The 19,635-nt window shown below is 47.1% G+C and overlaps 8 protein-coding genes across 8 annotated transcripts; 4 read left to right on the forward strand and 4 right to left on the reverse strand.

Moving 5' to 3' along the window:
• Window positions 1–1,383: 1,383 nt before the first annotated feature.
• On the forward strand, window positions 1,384–2,198 carry LCP9604111_4203 (DUF202 domain-containing protein; the record flags this gene model as incomplete). The annotated part of the gene is made up of 3 exons (XM_039071877.1): window positions 1,384–1,717; window positions 1,769–2,052; window positions 2,106–2,198. 3 exons carry the CDS (start codon window positions 1,384–1,386, stop codon window positions 2,196–2,198), a joined length of 711 nt encoding a protein of 236 aa, XP_038929765.1.
• Window positions 2,199–2,924: 726 nt separating this feature from the next.
• Window positions 2,925–4,648, reverse strand: LCP9604111_4204 (aminoglycoside phosphotransferase family protein; the record flags this gene model as incomplete). Its single annotated transcript, XM_039071878.1, has 3 exons — window positions 2,925–3,871; window positions 3,926–4,530; window positions 4,593–4,648. The coding sequence occupies 3 exons, from the start codon at window positions 4,646–4,648 to the stop codon at window positions 2,925–2,927; spliced, it is 1,608 nt and encodes a 535-aa protein (XP_038929766.1).
• Window positions 4,649–7,468: 2,820 nt separating this feature from the next.
• Window positions 7,469–9,024, reverse strand: LCP9604111_4205 (acyltransferase family protein; the record flags this gene model as incomplete). Its single annotated transcript, XM_039071879.1, has 3 exons — window positions 7,469–8,172; window positions 8,226–8,853; window positions 8,911–9,024. 3 exons carry the CDS (start codon window positions 9,022–9,024, stop codon window positions 7,469–7,471), a joined length of 1,446 nt encoding a protein of 481 aa, XP_038929767.1.
• Window positions 9,025–11,317: 2,293 nt separating this feature from the next.
• LCP9604111_4206 (SGNH/GDSL hydrolase family protein) lies at window positions 11,318–13,095 on the forward strand (the record flags this gene model as incomplete). Its single annotated transcript, XM_039071880.1, has 11 exons — window positions 11,318–11,516; window positions 11,586–11,592; window positions 11,643–11,679; window positions 11,741–11,793; window positions 11,844–11,968; window positions 12,018–12,036; window positions 12,085–12,174; window positions 12,228–12,321; window positions 12,378–12,437; window positions 12,498–12,734; window positions 12,796–13,095. The coding sequence occupies 11 exons, from the start codon at window positions 11,318–11,320 to the stop codon at window positions 13,093–13,095; spliced, it is 1,221 nt and encodes a 406-aa protein (XP_038929768.1).
• A 735-nt stretch (window positions 13,096–13,830) lies between these two features.
• On the reverse strand, window positions 13,831–14,313 carry LCP9604111_4207 (uncharacterized protein; the record flags this gene model as incomplete). Its single annotated transcript, XM_039071881.1, has 1 exon — window positions 13,831–14,313. The coding sequence occupies one exon, from the start codon at window positions 14,311–14,313 to the stop codon at window positions 13,831–13,833; it is 483 nt and encodes a 160-aa protein (XP_038929769.1).
• A 1,240-nt stretch (window positions 14,314–15,553) lies between these two features.
• Window positions 15,554–16,426, forward strand: LCP9604111_4208 (TMEM53 family protein; the record flags this gene model as incomplete). Its single annotated transcript, XM_039071882.1, has 1 exon — window positions 15,554–16,426. The coding sequence occupies one exon, from the start codon at window positions 15,554–15,556 to the stop codon at window positions 16,424–16,426; it is 873 nt and encodes a 290-aa protein (XP_038929770.1).
• Window positions 16,427–16,768: 342 nt separating this feature from the next.
• LCP9604111_4209 (uncharacterized protein) lies at window positions 16,769–17,717 on the reverse strand (the record flags this gene model as incomplete). The annotated part of the gene is made up of 2 exons (XM_039071883.1): window positions 16,769–17,303; window positions 17,362–17,717. The coding sequence occupies 2 exons, from the start codon at window positions 17,715–17,717 to the stop codon at window positions 16,769–16,771; spliced, it is 891 nt and encodes a 296-aa protein (XP_038929771.1).
• Window positions 17,718–18,512: 795 nt separating this feature from the next.
• Window positions 18,513–19,584, forward strand: LCP9604111_4210 (Kelch repeat protein; the record flags this gene model as incomplete). The annotated part of the gene is made up of 2 exons (XM_039071885.1): window positions 18,513–18,678; window positions 18,749–19,584. 2 exons carry the CDS (start codon window positions 18,513–18,515, stop codon window positions 19,582–19,584), a joined length of 1,002 nt encoding a protein of 333 aa, XP_038929772.1.
• Window positions 19,585–19,635: the final 51 nt, after the last annotated feature.

Here is a 19,635-nt window from a genome sequence, read left to right on the forward strand (position 1 = left end):
TAGTGTGTCTTGAAGCTGACGATAAAGATATTACACCCCGCACGGGTTCCGGCGATGTAAAGCCGAGAATTGTAGTAAAGAATACCGATGCCATTTTCGGAGCAATCGGAATGGAGGGGTATATCGTTGGATGCCCCACGTTCCTATAGATAATGAAGCTTGTCAAGTCAATCAGAACCGGCCAACCAGCTTTATGTGGAGCATTTGCGTTGACAATGGATAACATTTCCTTTTCGGGTCAAGGGTCTCAATCTTAGGCTATTTTAGGATGAAGGGAGCGTCATAATTTCCGCATTGAAGTTAGAATTATTGGTTTGCAATCAAAGCCGCATCAAATTACAGCAAGTCAAGTCTACATGTTGGACGGTTTATGGCCGAAAGTCGCGTTCTGAAGGCCACGAAAGCAGTGTATCGATCCGGGTCATACTTTGAAGAAAGCAGGAGTGTGCCAAACATATTGTAGGGCTTTGAACTATATATATTGAGTTAATACTAATAGATAGCTAGTTGAATCTAATCACTAGCTATCCAGTTATTTTACAGGAGATCCGTAGGAAATAGCAAGACTCAGTCTATTTGAGATACACTTACTGCTTGTCTACGTAGAACGGCGAACTCTGTGCACGCATACACGCACTTAACTTGTGCCTAGAAGACGCTGTAAACGAGTTCCTATAAGCACGATAACTTCATGGACAGTGCTGAAAGAGGCGATCATATACCCTCACTATCAAGCTTTTCCGTTGTAGTCGATTGCGAAAATAACCATTCTAGTTAGTTTACAAACACAGACCCACAGTCTCGATTGACCATAGCGTATGGTAAAAGTTCTTGATTGCCCTAGCAATCTCCGGAGATTCAGTTAAAACGTCAAACTTGTGGTCTACAACTAGTATTTAAGCAACGGTATCCGAGCTTTAAACGGATCTAAATGTTTAGATTCGAGCTAGCTACTTATAGTAAGATAATAGGTGATCGTGCAATAAATCGTTGGTAATGAAGCATTGTCATTGGCAGAACATTCCAACATCATAGACGAAAATGATGCAATCGCCATTCTATGGCCTCTGATTGGCCAATTGAGAATGGATGCAGGTGCGTTCAATGGAGGCGTGGAGTATACAAATCGGTTGCTTATAGTTCTGGATGTGACATGTATCGCCAACATCTCTGTCTATGAACTTTTATGATACTTAATGATGTCCTAAAGAACATGCTAACCCCCAAACTATGCGGGGCTGATGTTCGATGTTCGGCGGGAGCCGATCCGTGGGGGAACCCAACAAGAAACAATCCATCTGAGACCTTCACCCTTTCTCAAGAGAAACACCTCAGCTGGAGGACAGCAATGCTATCATCTGCATTCTTCGCCCATTTCTCATCATGACCGAGCCTGGCCAAACTCCTATTCCCGAGGAGCCACCTAACGCAATCCTGACCGACTCCCACCCGACTCCCGCTCGCGACGCCCGCGATGACAACCTGGAAGCATTAGAGCTCCATGAGATCCAAACGCGAGAAGACAATGAGCTAGACTACTCAACCCCATCAGGTTCATCTGGCGACGAGAACCACGTGCCCACACATCGAACTACGTCTCAACGGGATTCCCGGCGGAGACGCGAAGCCCGCAAGGGCCTTTGGAGCCAGATCTGTCGATTCTGGACTCGAAATGTTAGTATAACTGTGCCGCAGAAGAGCAATCGAGATCACTTTGGTATGTTGTACTTTGGACACGCTGTTGGCACTCTAGTTGACATGTTCAAAGCCCTGGAAAGGACGTTCCTTGCGTACATCCGCACGTCCATGGTTATCGCTATGCAAGGGGTGCTTGTTGCTCAACTTTTCCGTCTACAACGGCCGTTGGAAACGGTCCATCGCCTGTCATTCTACCATGTCGGTATCCCGCTTGCGGTTGCCTGTCATGCCGTGGCTGTTATCGTCGCCTTGATAGGTTCATTCCGATTCTGGAGACAACAAAATGCTATTGCTCGTGGCAAAGTTTATGCTGGGGGGTGGGAATTAAATTCAGTGGGGATTTTACTATTCCTTGTAAGTCATCACTAGGACGATGCTCGGCCTCTGAATTCTAACCAACTCTACAGGTCATTGTGGCGACTTTGGTACTTACCGTGATTATCTTGATTGAAACCAACTTGAGCCCCAGTGTTCTTTCTAATCGAATATCATGGCCTTGATGTCCATTGAAATGGTGAAGGAAAATTTTACCCAAGATGAGCACATTAATGAGCATACATAATACATAATGAATAATTCATACTTGTGATATTATTCTATGATCCGCATGTTTTTCAAATCCATTGCCGTTCAAAGCTGTCTCGCTTTGTCGCAGATTGCATTCATTTCTACCTTCGAGCGTTCTGTTCAATGAGATCCTCAATGGGAACAAGCGTTCTCTAGGAAAGTTGCGTGAACCTTACCTACTTGTTGGGGACGCCTCCCAAACAGCCACCTAGCCTGCGTCTTCTGGTGGCATTCCCTCCCGAGCATGAATATTTGCGCCGTGTTGGCATCCCCAGGCAGCACTACCCTGTCACCCATTGGGCAAGGGCAAGAAGAAGCGTATGGGTGGGTATCTTTTATACATAATCAACATTCCATATCCCCGAGTATGGTGACGTTTAAACTGCCTACGGCCCTACTTAGGGCATATATTACGCTCCAACCCCCCGAATCAACCTCAATTACTTCGACACCCAGTAGCTGGCACATTACCTTCAACATAATCACACCCATTGGCTGTGTTTTCATGCTTCTTGATCCTGCTATGAGTAACACCAATGGCACTGCCAGATCCCAAAGTCCTGCTGCAGGTGAAACCAAGCGAAGCAACCATGCAATGTAAGAAAAGGATAACAATTAGCATGCCGGTGGTTTTCCGCCTCTGTCAGGTGGAGAGAATGTTACGCTTTTTCTTCATGATCATCGAAAGGAAAATGAGAAAGAACCGCAGTCTTCTCCATATCCGTGCTTGAATATTCCATCAAACCATCCTTGATGCTCTGGATGACAGCTCTACTCCGTTCAAGTTCATCCTCATCTGAAACCCAGCCAAGGGCATCTGTCCCGATTAGATCCCTCATCTCGCCCAATTCCCGTAGTTTCTCCTGTTCTTGGCGATAATCCGCCGAACATTTCTGTATCTCTTCCTCAGAAAAGTGAATTGGACACTCAGCAGATCTTGTCTGTGCTCCTCCATCTAGCGACATAGGCCAATTCTTGAGGACCTGTAGCATAACATACTTTAATGAGGTAGAGTCTCCCTCCCACGGAGCCTGTGCATGATGAAAAAGCTTCGCTCGAAGCATATAATTTTCGGTTCTGATGGCGTCAAAATGATCCGGTAGGGATTTCATGGTCAATGCAGTATAATAGAAATGGACGATCCGTCTCCGCATCGTCTCTTGAACAGTTTCCTGTTCTTTATCGCTGAGTTGATCAAAATTTGCCGGCAGCTTGACCTCTGGCTTAGACAATGTCTCGGATAATGGATCGCCCCAGTTTTGAAAATGTTCGGGGATTCCAGCGCATAAACAGAGGGGTAGAATTACTGCATGTTGCCAGTCAATGACCCCTACCATATCATTAGACATATTCACCAAGATATTATTAGGTGAAAAGTCCGGATGGCGAAGAGTCGGGCGAGACATACGGCCTGATAGGACGTCGAGGTAGGGCGCTAACTTCAAATAATTGGCAAGGAGATATTGGTATAGAATAGGCGAGAGGCTTTGGAACTGGTATATTTCTCGTAGATATCTTTCGACGTGTAGGCGTGGTTTACCAAATCTTTTATAGAATTCTATCTCGCGCTTTGCGGGTGCTTCGAAGTATGCGGAAAAGGTAGTCCCTGGCTCAAAGTCAATATTACTAAAGAAATAGGAACTCCTAGATAGAGACTTACATGGGCCACGGTCAACCTCTAGAGAGGCCCGTTCTTGATACCACCATTCATGCTGTACAGTTGGTCCAACGACAATATCGTCTGAGATTGGGATAAAGTGTTGTGAGCTGTCGAGATCACGGCGGTAATAAAGACTTCCGCTTGCTGGGAAGTGGATACTCATAAACCGTCTCTCCATATTAACAATCTGTCTCATTATTTTGACCCGAGTTTTGGTATCCATAGAGAACCACTGGTCACTTAAGGGGATTCCTTCAAGCCTTTCAAGTAGAATATATTCAGTTCTAACGGGATTTGTCTGATCTGGAGAATACGCAAGGACTTTAGGGGCTGGGACCCCATGAGCACGTAGATGTGTGAGTGTGGCAGCTTCGCTAGCCACCACATAATGTTTCGGAATAGTAGTCTTGTATGGCAACCTTGCAAGAACTGCATATCCATCATTGAAGGTGAGTTGCAAGACGCGGTTGAAGCCCCCCTCGGCGAGTTTTGTGATCGAGGCTACGCCATCGAGGCGTCGACCAACAGAATGGCAGGCTGCCCTTACAAGGGCATCCACGTCAAATTGAATACAGCGTTCAGCGCGGCGGAGCTTTTCATTAAATCTAGTTTAACGGAGCAAGTTAGTTTATCGCAATTGACGCGTTCAGCAACCGTCACGACTCACAAAAAGCGCCCAGAAGTGTACTCGAACAGATCAGAATTACTACTCATAGAGGACATTCTTCTGGGTAATGACTTCGGGTATCGACCCCAAAACCTCGAGAAGCGTCGCATTTTCAAGGAGAGGGCCAGGGTACGCACCCAGCTACATTTCCAAGCTTAACTTTAAGTTACCCGTGGACCCGCCAACATGGGTATTACTCAGCACTAACGCCTCAGGTGCCCACCGATAGACCCTTGTTTCCAAGGGGTCAAGTGCTGAATCAGCATATGGCCGGCCTCTGTATGTTGTGTAACGTGCCAGGTCTAAAAGAGAACAGTGCATTCAATTCAAAATAACTAAGATGGAGAGAAATAAGAAGCAAGTTGGAAAGTGGGCAGCAGCCAGTTAATATAGCTGACCACTTCCAAGCGTTGCAAACCTCGAACATCTCGTTCAGCTATGTAACAAACAATCTATCTGGTAAACAATGCAAACAGTAGGCGAGCAAGCAAACATGAAGCATATGATAGCGATCCATGTGGATTGTGACATGTTGTAGTTAATTATTTTGCGATGAGGAATCTAGCTAGAAGGGCCACGCTCAAGAATAAACATTGTAAAGCCCTATGGATTAAGAAACACTTTTGGTCTTTTCTAATGAAGATACAAAATACACCGATATTTTCTAATGAAGATACAAAATACACCGATATCCTTTCAAATGGTCAGCGATTAGAACTCTATGGTACAATATGAGGACTCTCATATGATACTCGGGCCACATTGGGCTAAGTATTCTAAGAAGTTGGTAACCAACTATCTGACGCAGAAAGGTAGGTCAGGTCATCAGATTTAGCACGAGGGATATGGTATGGACATCAATCGCACCACCATTGCACTACCTGACTGATTGCAGTGGCCCGTATAATAGACCAAAAGAAGACGTTCAGACCAATCATCACTGTAGCAGGGGTTCTTGCAGTTGAATGGGGCTGGGCAAGGCTAAGCTCCGGAAAATGCCTTTTATCTTCTATTCTCTGTTCATTCAATGAAAAGCAATATACTGTCTTCGAAAAACATATGAGAGTCCTAGATTCATCAAACTAAATGGATACAAGACCCAGAAGGTTTCAGGCGACGATAGCCTTCCTTCTCATCTCTTCTCCTCTCCTCCTCCCTCTTCTCTTTGCTGTGTTATCAAATGACCATTTTCCTTGACGACTAGGACTGCCTTGTCACAGTGAGAATGGAACTTACAAAGCTTTGTAAATGTAGGAATAGCTAACTGCCCATAAGCCATGCGAAGAGGCCAGATGATATTTATAGGGATTATGACAGGACGGCATAAGTTACATATCGATGTAGACGAACGAAGTAACTGGGACCTGCTTTGCATCATACACATGGTCAGTTTATTATGAGTTGAGTTTTCTACCACCGAAATTGTATGCTCGTCACTACAAAGTACACACGTACTGCATATATTTTTATGAAGAAAGATTATTTGGCCGAAGATGCATCGGAACAAACCTTCCCGAGCTCTATCGAACTATGTTGTATAATAATAATCGGCCAAGCCACCGAACAAAATTTGACGTCGGCGCTCGGTTCCCGTTCGAAACCGTTTCAAATAGAAACGCCCCATAAGGTCCTGTAAGGCGAGACGATCATTCACCCAGCCCCATTTCGAATTCCGACCTTTCCGACGCAGTGAACATCGACGATTCTTGCCACTTCGGGCATTAGACCAGGACATTTGTAGGCAGCAAAGGCATCCTTCCTATACGATGTCGGATCGGCGAGCCGTGCCGTCACATAGCACCGTGAAATACTACAAGATTTGTACATTGTACGTTGTCCCTACATTGTAAGCTCAGCTGTCTACCGGAAGCCCTCGGTCCGCAAGCGGAGCTAACTGGACCCCGCGGCATTCGAAGCGGAGACTCATGCCGGGCATGGGAGTGTGGAACAGGTTATCGTCAAAACGGGCTGATACCGCAATAACCCAATACGAAGTACGGAGTACGGAGGAGAAGAAAGCCACAACGCTCAGGGGCTGGATGTTGCTCGGATTGGCAGTTGATAGCAAAAGGTACGTTGAATGAGGGAGGTGGGGACTCCTTATGGACACTTGTCAGATGCTCTCGCAGACAAGGCGGTCCGAGATACCTAAAAAGGACTACTGGTCATGTCGATGTATTCCAATACTCGCTTATTTAGTTTCTTGGCGCGCATTGGGCCGCTCGGATTTCCCCAAATGCGTTGCTTCACGAGGGTGGGCTTCTTGGCAAGTGGCGATCCAGCCTTATTTTTTGGATGTGGATGTCTTGGCTCTTTCAGGGGAAAGATAACGGGTCATTTTTGGACTCGTTTTTGGTAATACCATATTTGAATTGATGGCTGTTTTAGTAGGACCTCGGAAGTCAAGAGTTGTCACGCCTCCTTTTTCCCTTCTGGGGTTAATTTTCAAAGCGAGTCATGGGACTTGAGTTCATCTGGGGTATTTGGCCATAGCCGCTTGGGCAGGCTGCATCACTTACGTGTCTAGCAAGTTGGGTTTCATTATCATTGGTTTTATACAAGTCATTCGGGTATTGATTTTATGTTCATATGTACATCCGAAATTATCCACAGTCACTGATAGTTCTCGGCTTCGTTGTCTCCATTTCATAGAGAACAGAAGCCAGAGAGAGAAAAATGAAACACCAAGAATGATCTGAGCAAATATGATAAAAGTATGCTGAAAGGAAAGAATCAAAATGTGAATCATAGAAAAGAAAATGCAAGATATGAGAAATAAAACAGAGTGTCATATAGACACTTGACAGAAAGCGAAGACCGCCAGGGCATTGCTTCTTAAGAAATCATTCCAACGTCTTTACCAAAACGCTCCAAAATTAAGCTGTCTGCATAGGAATGCTAGTCATGGGCAGCTGGGGCGGGGCCTGCTCACCCTCCTCGAACATCCACTTCTCCAATTTTTGCGCCATGCGTGCGCAGAAGGGGTCAACATATCCAGTCCACAAGGTGGCGCAGAAGTAGACCAGCACGATCCAAGCGGGGATACTGATGGCCACGACCCAAGGGGCGCGGATGGGGATCCAGTGCGGGTGGAGGGGTTCGCCGTCCTCGCCGTATATCGGGTTGCCCTTTTCGTCGACAATGTCACCGTCCCAGGGCTGGCCGGTAATGCCGTAAAGCATCCAGCAAAGAACAGTGCGCAAGAGAGTGCCGTGCACGAGGTAAACGGCGAAACTCTGCTTGCCGAGCCAGAGGAGGAGACGGCTGGAGAGGAATTCCTTGGTGGAGGGAGAGATGTAGATGGCGAAAATTATGAGGTCGACGCCCAAAGCGGAGTAGCGTCTGCCGACGTTGACCTCCGGAGGAAAGATATAGTGAGAGGCCCGTTCCATGTAGGCCGACCATGTAGCCCATTCTGGGTGTTCTCCGGGGTACGAGCACACGAAGAGACCGAGGCAGACCAAGAGGCCTGCTACGATCTTGCGACCCCAGCTGTGGCGTTCGACGAATTCTTTGAAACCGTTCTCATAAGAGAGATCGCTGAGGAACATGCCGTAAACTGCCTGCATTTGGAAGGTTTCTGTCTCTTGATTAGGACCAGGGGTGGGGATTTGGGTTTCGCGTAGAACTTACCGGTGTTCTTGGCTGCGTTCTGGTGGAAGTAGAGGTACATGCCTACGTAGATGGCCATGCGGAATCGGAACTTGCAGAACATTGTCGCGCAGATAAGGACGTAAACCAGCATAGATGCCTGGAGCAGCGGAAGTAAAGCCCACTGGTGGTCATCGTACGCCATATAGCCCGTGGTCCAAACTTCCAGGAAGGTCTTGAACAACCGCACAAACTCCTCCCAGAAAGTAGGCGCCAGATCGACGGCGGCGTAACGGCACCACCAACAGTCGGATCGATTAGCGGCGACGAAGGCGCCAAATTGTGCCATGACCCACGAGATGAGCAAGGCGATAGTAGCGGGGAAGATGAGGCGAGGTGGACGACGGAAGGCACTCTTGCCCACGGATGTGAAGGATCCAAGGATGTCGCCATTGCGAGACTGTTTGAGCGGCTTGAGGGCACAAACGTAGCCAGTCAGGAAGGCGAAGATTGTGACACCCAAACGGCCTTGCCAAGGAATACGCAAGACGGGCCACTGCAGAATTCGGGGAGGGGAGTCAACATCGTCGCGGGGGGCAAAGAGATCATAATCCCATCCGCGGGTCAGGTGAGTGAGGATAACTAGGAATGAAGCGATTCCTCGTAGGCCCTATCCACGATGTTAGTAACAAGCCTCATCCCTATAAGGCTGAGATAGATAACGCACATCAATCCACTTCACACTTTTCCGCGGATCACCTTTCACCGATGGATCTGCGGACTTCCAGGGAATGTTGTCCAATATGCGCGAGTATAGATGGGTGGGCTGAATATACTCCATGATGAGTGTTGTAAAGAGTGAATGAGAAACCAAACAAGTCCGACAGGAGACTCGGAGTGTCTAGTGGATTGGTTGAAATGGAAAGCCAAATGCAACCATCAACATCGAACGACAAAGCTCACAAAATGCCAAACAAAACAAACCAAAATGCTGAAGATTCAAAGGAGAGAGGAAGGGACAGAGATGAGGTTAGCTCAAGTTACTGAGAGAGCCTCCCCATAGATCAACGAGCGAGAAGTTTCGAAAATAAATAGGCCAAGACAGCAGAACGGGGTATATGTAAGAGAAAGCCGAATTCATCTTCCCTTTCCCACGAGTCGCGGATCTTGGCCAAGCGGAAAATGGGTACGAGGCGATCGAATGGGCGTGAACTGGAACTTGGGGGATTTACCTTGTTGTATGTAGGTATCGCCGTGGGGCCTCGGTAGTGGAGCCTTGAAATTACCAGTTCAATACCTGTGAAGATGGCGAAAATGACGAAGTGACGAAAGTGAAGTAAAGTATACGATGCCTAAATATAACTGGAGGGGTTGTGCCATGTTATGTTTGCAGTTATGTAAATGTCGATAAATGATACTACATCAGAAAAGAGCTGGATATACGTATATTGTATGTATCAATCTACAACATAGGGATGAGTATTGCCTCCATAGTTACAGCATATGTACGAATACTCCGTACTCGTACGCCATACGCCATACGCATACAAACAAGGGAAGGGGCGTAAATTGAAGCTATCTCCAGCCACGAACTAAACCATCTTATGTAGAAGCTGACGACGCTCTGCGCATCAATTGAGCTAGTATCCCATCTGCCAATCAACACGCTGTATTTTCCCCATATGAACCATGGGCTAAAGGCCGCCTCAAATTACGCCAGATCTTGGCATTGATCCCACGCAGCCCAGGTCTGCAACCTGATTGGCCAGGGCAATCCCAACGGCAAATCGGAATCGGGGCTTCCAATTGATTTAATTTCTTTTTCTGGAATTCGATGCGCACTGGCGTTAACGCTATACCACTTCGATTCGGAGTAAGGGGATGGAATGCAACCTTGGAAGTTCACCCCTATTTCTTATTTCCGCCAAATACGAGAACGAGAGGGCATTTCAGTCGGGTACATCCTATGCTGTATGGATGTATGAATGTATGGGTGTTGTATATCTTCTATGGATGTGATATGGAGTACGTTGTACAAAGCACTCCATATGGAGTAAGTCATCACGTTATCTGACACTCGGACTCCGTGAAGATCGCTGGTACCTCGGGAACTTTTCGAATATCACCGTGAACGCAGGAATGGTAAATAAGAGCCATTGGATTCTACAGATAACAACATTCCGTCCCTGGGAATGTACCGTTGAACTTGATTTGAACCGAATGAATTTGAAACATATATTGTAACTCAATAATTTCGTATTCAACCAACCAGGCGGAGCAAACTCTTGGCTTCAGTCTTCAGACTCTACTCCGTACTCCATAGAGCTCACGAGACTATTGAAAAACGGGTCTACTCAATCACATGACAACGTTGAAGCTGGCTATTTTAGGTGATATTAATTACTTGGTAAGCTTCTCAATCTTAATTTAGTTATTACAAGTCAATAAAATAGCATAGTTTTACTCCGAGGATACGTAAGTGGTGCACAGCAAAAAAAAAAGACCTCAGCCCTATCATCTTCCTGCGACTGTGTCCCGTACAACATACGTGTTAGTACGAAGTCTCTTTGTCTCTCGGTCCTTGGCGACCCATTTATTTAGAAAACCGAAAGTCTAAGCGGTTTTCGGTACCCCGTAGTACATATTCATGTTATGGTACAAGATCGTCTGCCTTGTGGTCAGAGGTCGGCAGCCAAGAGTTTCCCCTGCATGACGGGGAGATATGTGTGGTGGCTGTCGCATTTACGCATACGGAGTATCTACGTATTAACTATCTACAACATACACATACATAGCTAATCCGTAGTATGTTCTAGAACCGGCATATTCCGCCTCGTGTGGACCGGTACCCGCTTTTCCTCAATCCAAAAAGGTTTAAGGGTCTCGGGAAATTGATCAGATAGGGTTCTCCAGGACCTCCAGGGCTGTCAGGTATCATACCCAGTAATACACGTGACAATACACAGGTGCTTGGCAAAGTCGGGTGGTGGCGGGCCAAGATCACGCAATTTTAGTCTCAACCCGACACATCCATTTAGACCCATCTGAATTTACCCCCTAGTTCAGGAGAACTTGATGGCTTAGGGGTGTACGGGACAAGAATATCCAGAATCCACAACTTTGTCACTTCCAAAATGCGGCTTGCACGTACATTTACGACCTTGCTGGCAGCTGTGGTTGCTTCGGCCACCATTCTCGAGAACGGTCAAGTGAGAGAGAATGCATATCCCGGCCAGTTACAACCGGTGACTTTGGACGATTCATGGAGGAACTATCCCGCGGATGCCCCGGAGATCTCTTACAAAGGTCGATGGGATAGTCAACACATCTCTTGTATGTTCCCCGCTCCTCTTCCCCGGATTCTGGTTTTAACCTTAATGCTAACCTTGGAACGAACCTCAGGGTGGTCGTATGTATGACTCGCTATTATTTTGTCGGCTTTACTAAGTAATGATACAGTGCACCGGGAATCAAAGTCGAGTTCTCTGGGGAAAAGGTGCGTCTTGTTTACTCCGATTAACCTTAAAAATGGGGTCCACATCGTAACATCATTCTAGCTTGCCGTCCACTTCGGCCCAAGCACCAACACGGGTGTTCTGGTGGCCTACCGGTATGCATACATCTCACTCTTTATGTATTCATTGTGCTAACCCTTGACAGGATTGGCTCTCTTGATTGGCAATTCTCTAATATCACCGCCTCCTCCACATATCAATTTGTTGGTCCGTGGTCAGAGCTCAAAGATGGTGATGAACCCGTCGACAAAAATGTCTTTGAGATGAGAGGTGTGTATCCCAAATTCCAGTGGTAACCTATATACTAACTGCATTACAGTCACAAATTGGGGCATTGGATAAGTCTCTCCCTGTCGTTCAATCTGTTCGTTACTTACCGTCCACACAGTCCAAATCGCTGGTGTTGCTGTCGCGAATGACGCCGTCCTTACCAAGGCCCCGACCTTCCCAAAGAGAGTTGAGATTATTGGGGGCTCGTAAGTTTCCACACCTTGCCAGCTAGTCTTCCATGCAACTAACTGTCCCCAAGGCTTGCATCTGGACAATTTGCCACCTACGAGACAATCTCCTCGTGGTCCTTCCTCTTCGCTAACGGCTTAGGAAATGTCGAATACGGCATCACGGTCAGTCCGCTCCCACCTGGATTTCTGAATTCCGAATATGCTGACAAGTCTCGCAGGCCTATCCCGGCGTGTGTCTCGCCGATGAACAATGTTACAACGGCGGCTCTCGCGGTGTAGTATGTCATCAACCTCCCATTTCCCCTAGAAACCCCATCATCAACTAACAACGCCACTAGGGATGGTACTGGCACCGTGCCTCGGACCCGGGCTCTCGTGCGCGATCAATCTACGACCGCAATCCCGAGAAGTGGGACGTCAAGGCAGAGCAACCGGCCGATCTTGTGATCATTCAGATGGGCGGTAACGATCATCGCCATCCCAACGAAATCCCCGGCAGGGATTACTACCATGCCTACGTCGACTTGGTCGAGGATATCCACTCTAACTGGCCTAATGCAATCATCATCCTCATGGTATGTACCTCTTCTATTCACAGCTTGGTCTGTAAATGGTCCATCCGACTAACTTCAACAGTCCCAATGGGGAGGATTCACCAAGGAAGGAAAGAAGTACGTCGGTAGCACTTACTACCAGGAAGAGACCAGGGAAGTCAATGAGCACTTCAAAGACCGTGGTTTCGTCTACTATTTCCCCACCGAGGGCCTTCTGCAGCATAACGATATCAACCCCAAGAACCATCTTACGGATGTGGGACATGTTAAGATTGCGAGTCACTTGTTGCAGTGGGTTAAGTTGGTTCTCAGGTGGAACCTTGAGCCTACGGGCGAAGTCCAATCTGGAACTACCTACTGGAACGATCAGCAGGAATACTGATTGTTCTGAGATACTGAAATTGGGGCCGGGTGGTTATCTGGCCTTTGTACATTTATTTATTGATACTCGGCGCGGTGTAGATAAACTGCAAGAACATATAGAGCATATATGGCGCCTTTTGGCATTGTACTTTTTGCGCATTTAAGTTTCCTATTCGAAGTCGGTTGAATATTTATTAATATTTGAAAGGAAGGCATATTATTAGGTAAAGCTCATATATATAATATATAACCGTTGTCGTAATATATCACGGGGATCCTCAAAATTATTCCACTTTAGAGACCGTTAGGACCCCATAATCCATGGCGGTTCTACCTACCCAAAACACTCCCAATTCCGGTGGCGCACTCTAACGAGAGAGATAATAGGAGTGAAAGTACTATGTACTATGCACCGCTATTACAAACTAGTGTTTATCCAAAAAGCAAAAAAAAACAAAAAGCTGGGGACAGAGTTATTGGATCGACGTCCGTACCCAAGTTGTTTGTATGCCGCTATTGATTACCGCATCTGGATACCTCCAAGAATAGGGCAGGAGTCATAGTCACCAAAATAGGTAGGTATAGTACCAAAGATATTAAAGTGGTGAAAGCTATTTCGATCCACCCCGTATCAACTCAAGCGTTGAAATATTGCATCAAGCGGGGTAGTGTGTGCCTTGCCATCTTTATCCGATCTATGAATGTCATCCCCAGGCTGTGTGATGTGGCTTGCATCAGTGTTTACCCAAACAGGTTAATTCTCCAATTTATTTTCGTGGTCTTTCTTCTTTTCCTCCGCTGAGAGCTCCGGTGTATTCGAAATTAGCTGCACATGTTTATCCAGTGGATAGCGCCGTAAAAGACTGACTGGCACCCAACAATACTTTTGCGGTGCACCTTTCAAGAACCCTTCCAAGATGGCCTTCTCCAAGCTGATAGGATGCTTCAACATCCATAGCTTGATTATTTCGTAGCCATATTTGGACTTCTTCGTACCCGCGTTGAATTCCGTATTGCCAATCCCGCCGTCTTCCGGAACCTCGCCTGGAATTTTCCCTGGGGATATGCGAGCGACATACGCGATTTGCTTGACGGGGAGAGTGGTGTAGAACCAGATGCGGTGAACCTTCTGCGGGAGTAGGTAACCACGATATTCATGGTTCTTCGCGCCAGACGCGATATTGCCCATGTGCTCGGGTTTGATGCTCATGAAGATATCTGAGCTCGATTTTGCCATTGCGAGACTCGGCATGAAGTGTCCAACTCAAAGGTATTAGATGATCTCTTCGTGGAATTAGAAATGTGCAGCACAGAAAAAGCTCAAAAGGTTTGATTTGGCGGTGAGTGCTCTAATCCGAGGTCAGTTGGTAGTCTGATCGGCGCCCCTCACAGCTGAGAGGATAGTCACATTTGGCCTGAACGCGGATGAAAAACAGACTGTGGAAGAGCCAGAAAGTGCTAATTATCCATCTCAATTTGCTTTTTATTGAGATTATCACTGTGAATCAGTTGGTGTTTGGGGAAAGCCCAAGTCTCCGGAATTTTGGCCTTGCGATGAAATAGTCAAATCTGTACTCCATACGAGCACCAACACAAGCCTAACTTCCAATAATTCATGCAAGTGGCTTTCCTCTGTGCCACGACAATGTTTGAGTCAGGCAAGACGACGGAGAATGGTCAAATAATAGCATGCACCTTGACTTAGGTCATTGGATTGTGAAGCTGGTCGGCAGCGCTTATTGTACTGAGACGTGGGCCTGAAGATGTCATCACGGGCGGCCCGGCGCTTCTTAGCGTGTGACGCTCCTACTTTGATGATGTGCATGGAAGTTGGGCCATGGGATTGCACTCTTTGGTGTGTGGTGGGAAGGACGACTAGGGTCCCGGCTCCCGATGGCCTAGTCTCCGAACTTCGGTCCGGTCGGGATTTATGTACATCGGCCTTTCTGGGTGGAGATGAGAGTTATGCATAGATCTGGGATATAGATTGTATAAAAAGAGATCGACTGCTCTTGCAATTCTCATAATTCTCAAGTCGACTCTAACAAGGTATCTCTACAAATACCTAAATTCAAGACTGAATTGAATATCTCCTATTCCTCCTATTCCTCCTATCCTTTCCCATCATTTTATGCCCAATAGGGCAATTGCCGAGGTATCCAGAACATTTCATTCGCCAAGCCCTTTATGTTCTTCCCAACGATCCACATGCCATAAAAAGATTGGTGCTGGAGATCAAATAGTCCCAACCGTTGTTGTTCGACCAATGCTATATCTCCTGCACCGGGATAACTTCCACATTAGGCGACTGGCCACTGGAGCAGATTTTCTTGTCTTTCTTCTTTTTTTTTTTTAAGAACACTGGCATATAACAAGACCGGGCCAACAAAGACTTCAAACTTGTCGCACTTTTGAAGTAAAGTTAGATCAAAACTATCCCCTTGCGCAGGTATTACTCTGCAGCCCATACTTTCACAATGGTTCCAAAACCCATTCCATTCCCGGGCTTCACCCCGATATCTGATCGAGTATACCTTCGCAATGGTCACGAGAAGGCCAAACCAGCTCCAGCCGACGAGCCAACAACGATTATCATTTCCGGCTGGGGCGACGGCATGCCGAAACACGTTACCAAATATTCCGACGGCTACCATGAGCTCTACCCATCCGCGCGGATCATCGTTATCCTATCGACTACCTTCCAGGCCACCAACCAACCAGAGGAAGCCAGAATCCAGGCCATGATGCCGGTCGTCGACACCGTCTTCCCTACGCCAACCGGCAGCGGAAACGAAAAGGAGCGCCTTCTCCTGCATGCCATGTCAAATACAGGCGCCATTTTCACTGCCTCCATCGTCGTCGCGTATCAGCGACGCTATGGAACAGACAAGCCATTCCCCCACGAGCTCTTAGTGCTGGACTCCACGCCTGGAAGTCTGGACTTCACGTCTCAGGTTACCCGGTGGTCGCGTGCCATGGCGGTCGGCACGGCCAAGTTCTTCCCTTGGTCCTTCATTATCACACATGGTCTGTGGTATGCTTTCCTCTGGGCGAATTTCCTGTGGCAACTCTTGAGCGGTTCCGTGTCTTCGGGCGTTTGGGCGGATGGAATCATAAATGATAAGTCTTGCGTCGCGGCCGGTTCTAGCAGGGTTTACCTTTACTCTAAGGAAGATGAGATTATTGGTTACAAGGATTTGGAGGAGAATGTCGCCCATGCCAGGACATTAGGCTATTCGGCTGATCTTGAGATGTTTGAGGGCTCGCCGCATGTCGGCCATATGAGACTTCATCCTGAACAATATTGGAATAAAATTTCCAGCTCATGGAAGCAGGCCATTGCGAAATAAGGTACCCTGGGGACTGGATATATTGCATTTTGCATTTATATTTATAGCTTAGACCATGTTTAATAATTGTATAGAGCGATTTCATTGATAGTCTGATTAATATCACTTGCTAGTTTCCAGAACAAGGTTGATCTCCGGGATGTCGATTAAGCCCTGCGATCCGCTATATCGGTACAAGACTTGTCTTAGGTTATACTTGTTTATACAAAAGGAACTGGCAAGATATTCAAAGGTAGCAATTCGTAAGTCAATAGATCAGCACTAACAATCTGGGCCTTCCAAGGCAATGCGAAATGAGTACACAAAGACAACACCACATCCACTCCACTCTGGAGGTTCAACCTAATCACGATCATCAGGATGGAAAACCAATGCTCGCACTTCAATACTCTCTCTTCCCGCTTCATGCTCCGTTTCCGGGTTAACAAAAGCAGTATGGGGCACACGACGAGCTCTTCCATCAACCTTGGAATCAAAACATTTGATAAGTGTCACCAGGTCCGGAGTCTGCCCATAGCGGTAATACCACTTGATATTCGGATCGGGCTTGACGGCATATGTCTCACCTTCGCGGTCTGGGTATATGAGCCCGATGGGAACAAGGTCACTATCTGGGACTGAGTGGGCATCCGCCACCGCCAATGGATCCTTCAGGATGGTTTTGATCGGACGCCAGACGTTGATGATCTGGTATCGGCCCTTGAGGAGCTCGGGAGCCTCGTCTGGGAGATGGTGGGAGACTCTGTTTTTGGACGCAGTGTAGGATTGATCAATGTGTACGCGCTGCACAGGTCCGCGGAGCTGGCTAGTAATGGATCTATCAGTTTGGGCCCGTCGGATGGTATGGTCGAAGATGAAGATACGAGAGGCACCCGTGCTATGTAGGTCATTGTTAGTTTCATTTGAGTGATGTTGATGGCTTCAGGAGTGCATACGCGTCTTTAAGTAGTTGTTCTGTTTCCGGGTAATATTCTCTCTTGATCTTCTCATCGTCTAGGAAGTCTTTCTCTTGGCTTTCGTGATAGTAAAGCTGGAATCCATGGCTGTCTAGCTTGTAGTCCAGCTCATGGCCACTGATATCGTGGATGGTGGTCACGAGAGGAACCACCGGTCGATCATAAGTCTCTGGTTTGCCAACATAAGATGGTGCCGGGGGAGAGCCATCTTCGTTCTCTTTGTAGAAGTTGAGTGTAGCCTGGACATGGTGAGGCTTTTCGGAGACTGGGACTCTGGGGTTTTCTGAGAGCAGAGAGCCGTGAGAACCAGGAAGTTGAACAGCTGCAGAAGCCATAGTGAGTTATTTGCGTTGTAATTTAATGGAGCTTGGAACAGATGACTTCGATAGATGGTTCTTTATATAGCTGTTTGCGGGGTGAGTTCTATTTGTCAGAATACAGCACGCAATATTCGTATGACATGGAGAAATGCTGATAAATGCATAGCTTTGAGGGATACAAGAATCAAGTCGACTGGTAAGCCCTGCAGTAGTACCAGATGGTACAGATGGAATTATATTATTAATTGACGTGCATATGCCATTTGTAATCTCGCATTCCCCGGAAGATCATTTGGTGATTGAGATGACGCCACTCGATATCGAATATACGAAAAACGGCATTGGCCAAGTTTAACCAAGCATTCATTCTAATGTAGTTGATTGCATTTCTTTCTGGGTAGGCACAGGGTAGATGTGATATGAAACCAACAATAGTGCGCTCCTATGAAGCCCATCTAGTAATCACGTGGTTTATACTCCCATGAGATGTGTTAAAAGATATTAAGTAAACAGCATAAACCACACTCTGCAGTTATAGAGGACTTGTCTTTCTATAGATATTTATCGCTAATCTTCTTCGAAGTTATAGAAAACAACCTAGCATGGCCACCAAGGTCCTCCGCTCAACAAAGTCAAAAGCAACGCCGTCTTTCCCCTCCTCGGCAGTCTTTCACCCGCATCAGATCACAGCCTCAGCATTTAATAAATCCAAGCGGGGGCTAATAGGATCACTTTATATTTAAGCAAGCATCCCTAGAGTCTTGGTCTATTTTAAAATCCCTGTGATTCATATTATCCAACCCCATCAGCATGGCAGTCATCCAAGCAAAATGGACCAAAGTCGTCGAGGCTGAGGTCTTACGGCGATCGTCCCAGGTAGTCTCCGTCATTGACGGACAGGTTTACATCTTTGGCGGGGAGTTGCGGCCACGAGAGCCGAGAGACAATAACGTTCACATTGTTTCACTTGGACGTCGTGAGTCTCCCTATTTCTACAAAAAAATCCCAAATCTGATGCCAGCGCATACAACTAACAGATCCCATAGCCGCAACCCTATCTACCAAGCCATCCACCGACAAATCCCCTTCGCCGCGAGTCGGGACCGCCTCGGCAACCCTCAATGGCAAAATCTACCTATTCTCCGGACGCGGGGGCGCAGCAATGGCACCGGTAGAAGAAAGTGGCGCTATTTGGGAATTCAACCCCGCCTCAGACGAATGGTCACTCCTATCACCATCCGACGCAAACCCGTCCTCTATCCCGGCAGCGCGCAGCTACCACTGCACAGCCAGCGACGGCAAAGACACCGTGTTTATCCACGCGGGCTGTCCGGAGAAGGGCCGTCTATCGGATCTGTGGGCATTCAGTGTATCCCAGAAGCAGTGGACGGAACTTGCTTCGGCGCCGGATCCACCACGCGGTGGAACCTCTATTGCATTTGCCCAGGGTAGGTTGTATCGGATGAATGGGTTTGATGGGGAGCGGGAACAGGGTGGCAGAGTAGATGTGTATGAGCCTGAAACCAATATGTGGAGCTCGCACTCGTTTGTTTCAGATGGTATGACTGGACCATCGCCGCGAAGTGTGGCAGCCTTGCTTCCTGTTGTTGTTTCTGGCCGTGTGTACTTGGTCACTCTGTTTGGTGAGCAGGATCCTAGTTCCTTGGGACATCAGGGTGCCGGAAAAATGTTGGGTGATGTGTGGTTATTTGATGTAGAGACCCAGCTATGGACCAAGGTTGAGGCTCAGGGAGATGAGCGCCCAGACCCACGGGGTTGGTTCGATGGCGATGTCCTTGGTAATGGCAGTATTGTGGTTCATGGGGGACTTGGAGAATCAAATAATCGACTGGGCGACCTTTGGACTCTCGAGTTTGTCTAATGTTTTGAAGAGATTTAGTTTTTCAAGAGAAAATCCCGAGGGTATTCAACA

The sequence above is a fragment of the Penicillium roqueforti genome (assembly GCF_015533775.1).
Source record: "Penicillium roqueforti strain LCP96 04111 chromosome Unknown scaffold_08, whole genome shotgun sequence".
NCBI lineage: Eukaryota > Fungi > Ascomycota > Eurotiomycetes > Eurotiales > Aspergillaceae > Penicillium > Penicillium roqueforti.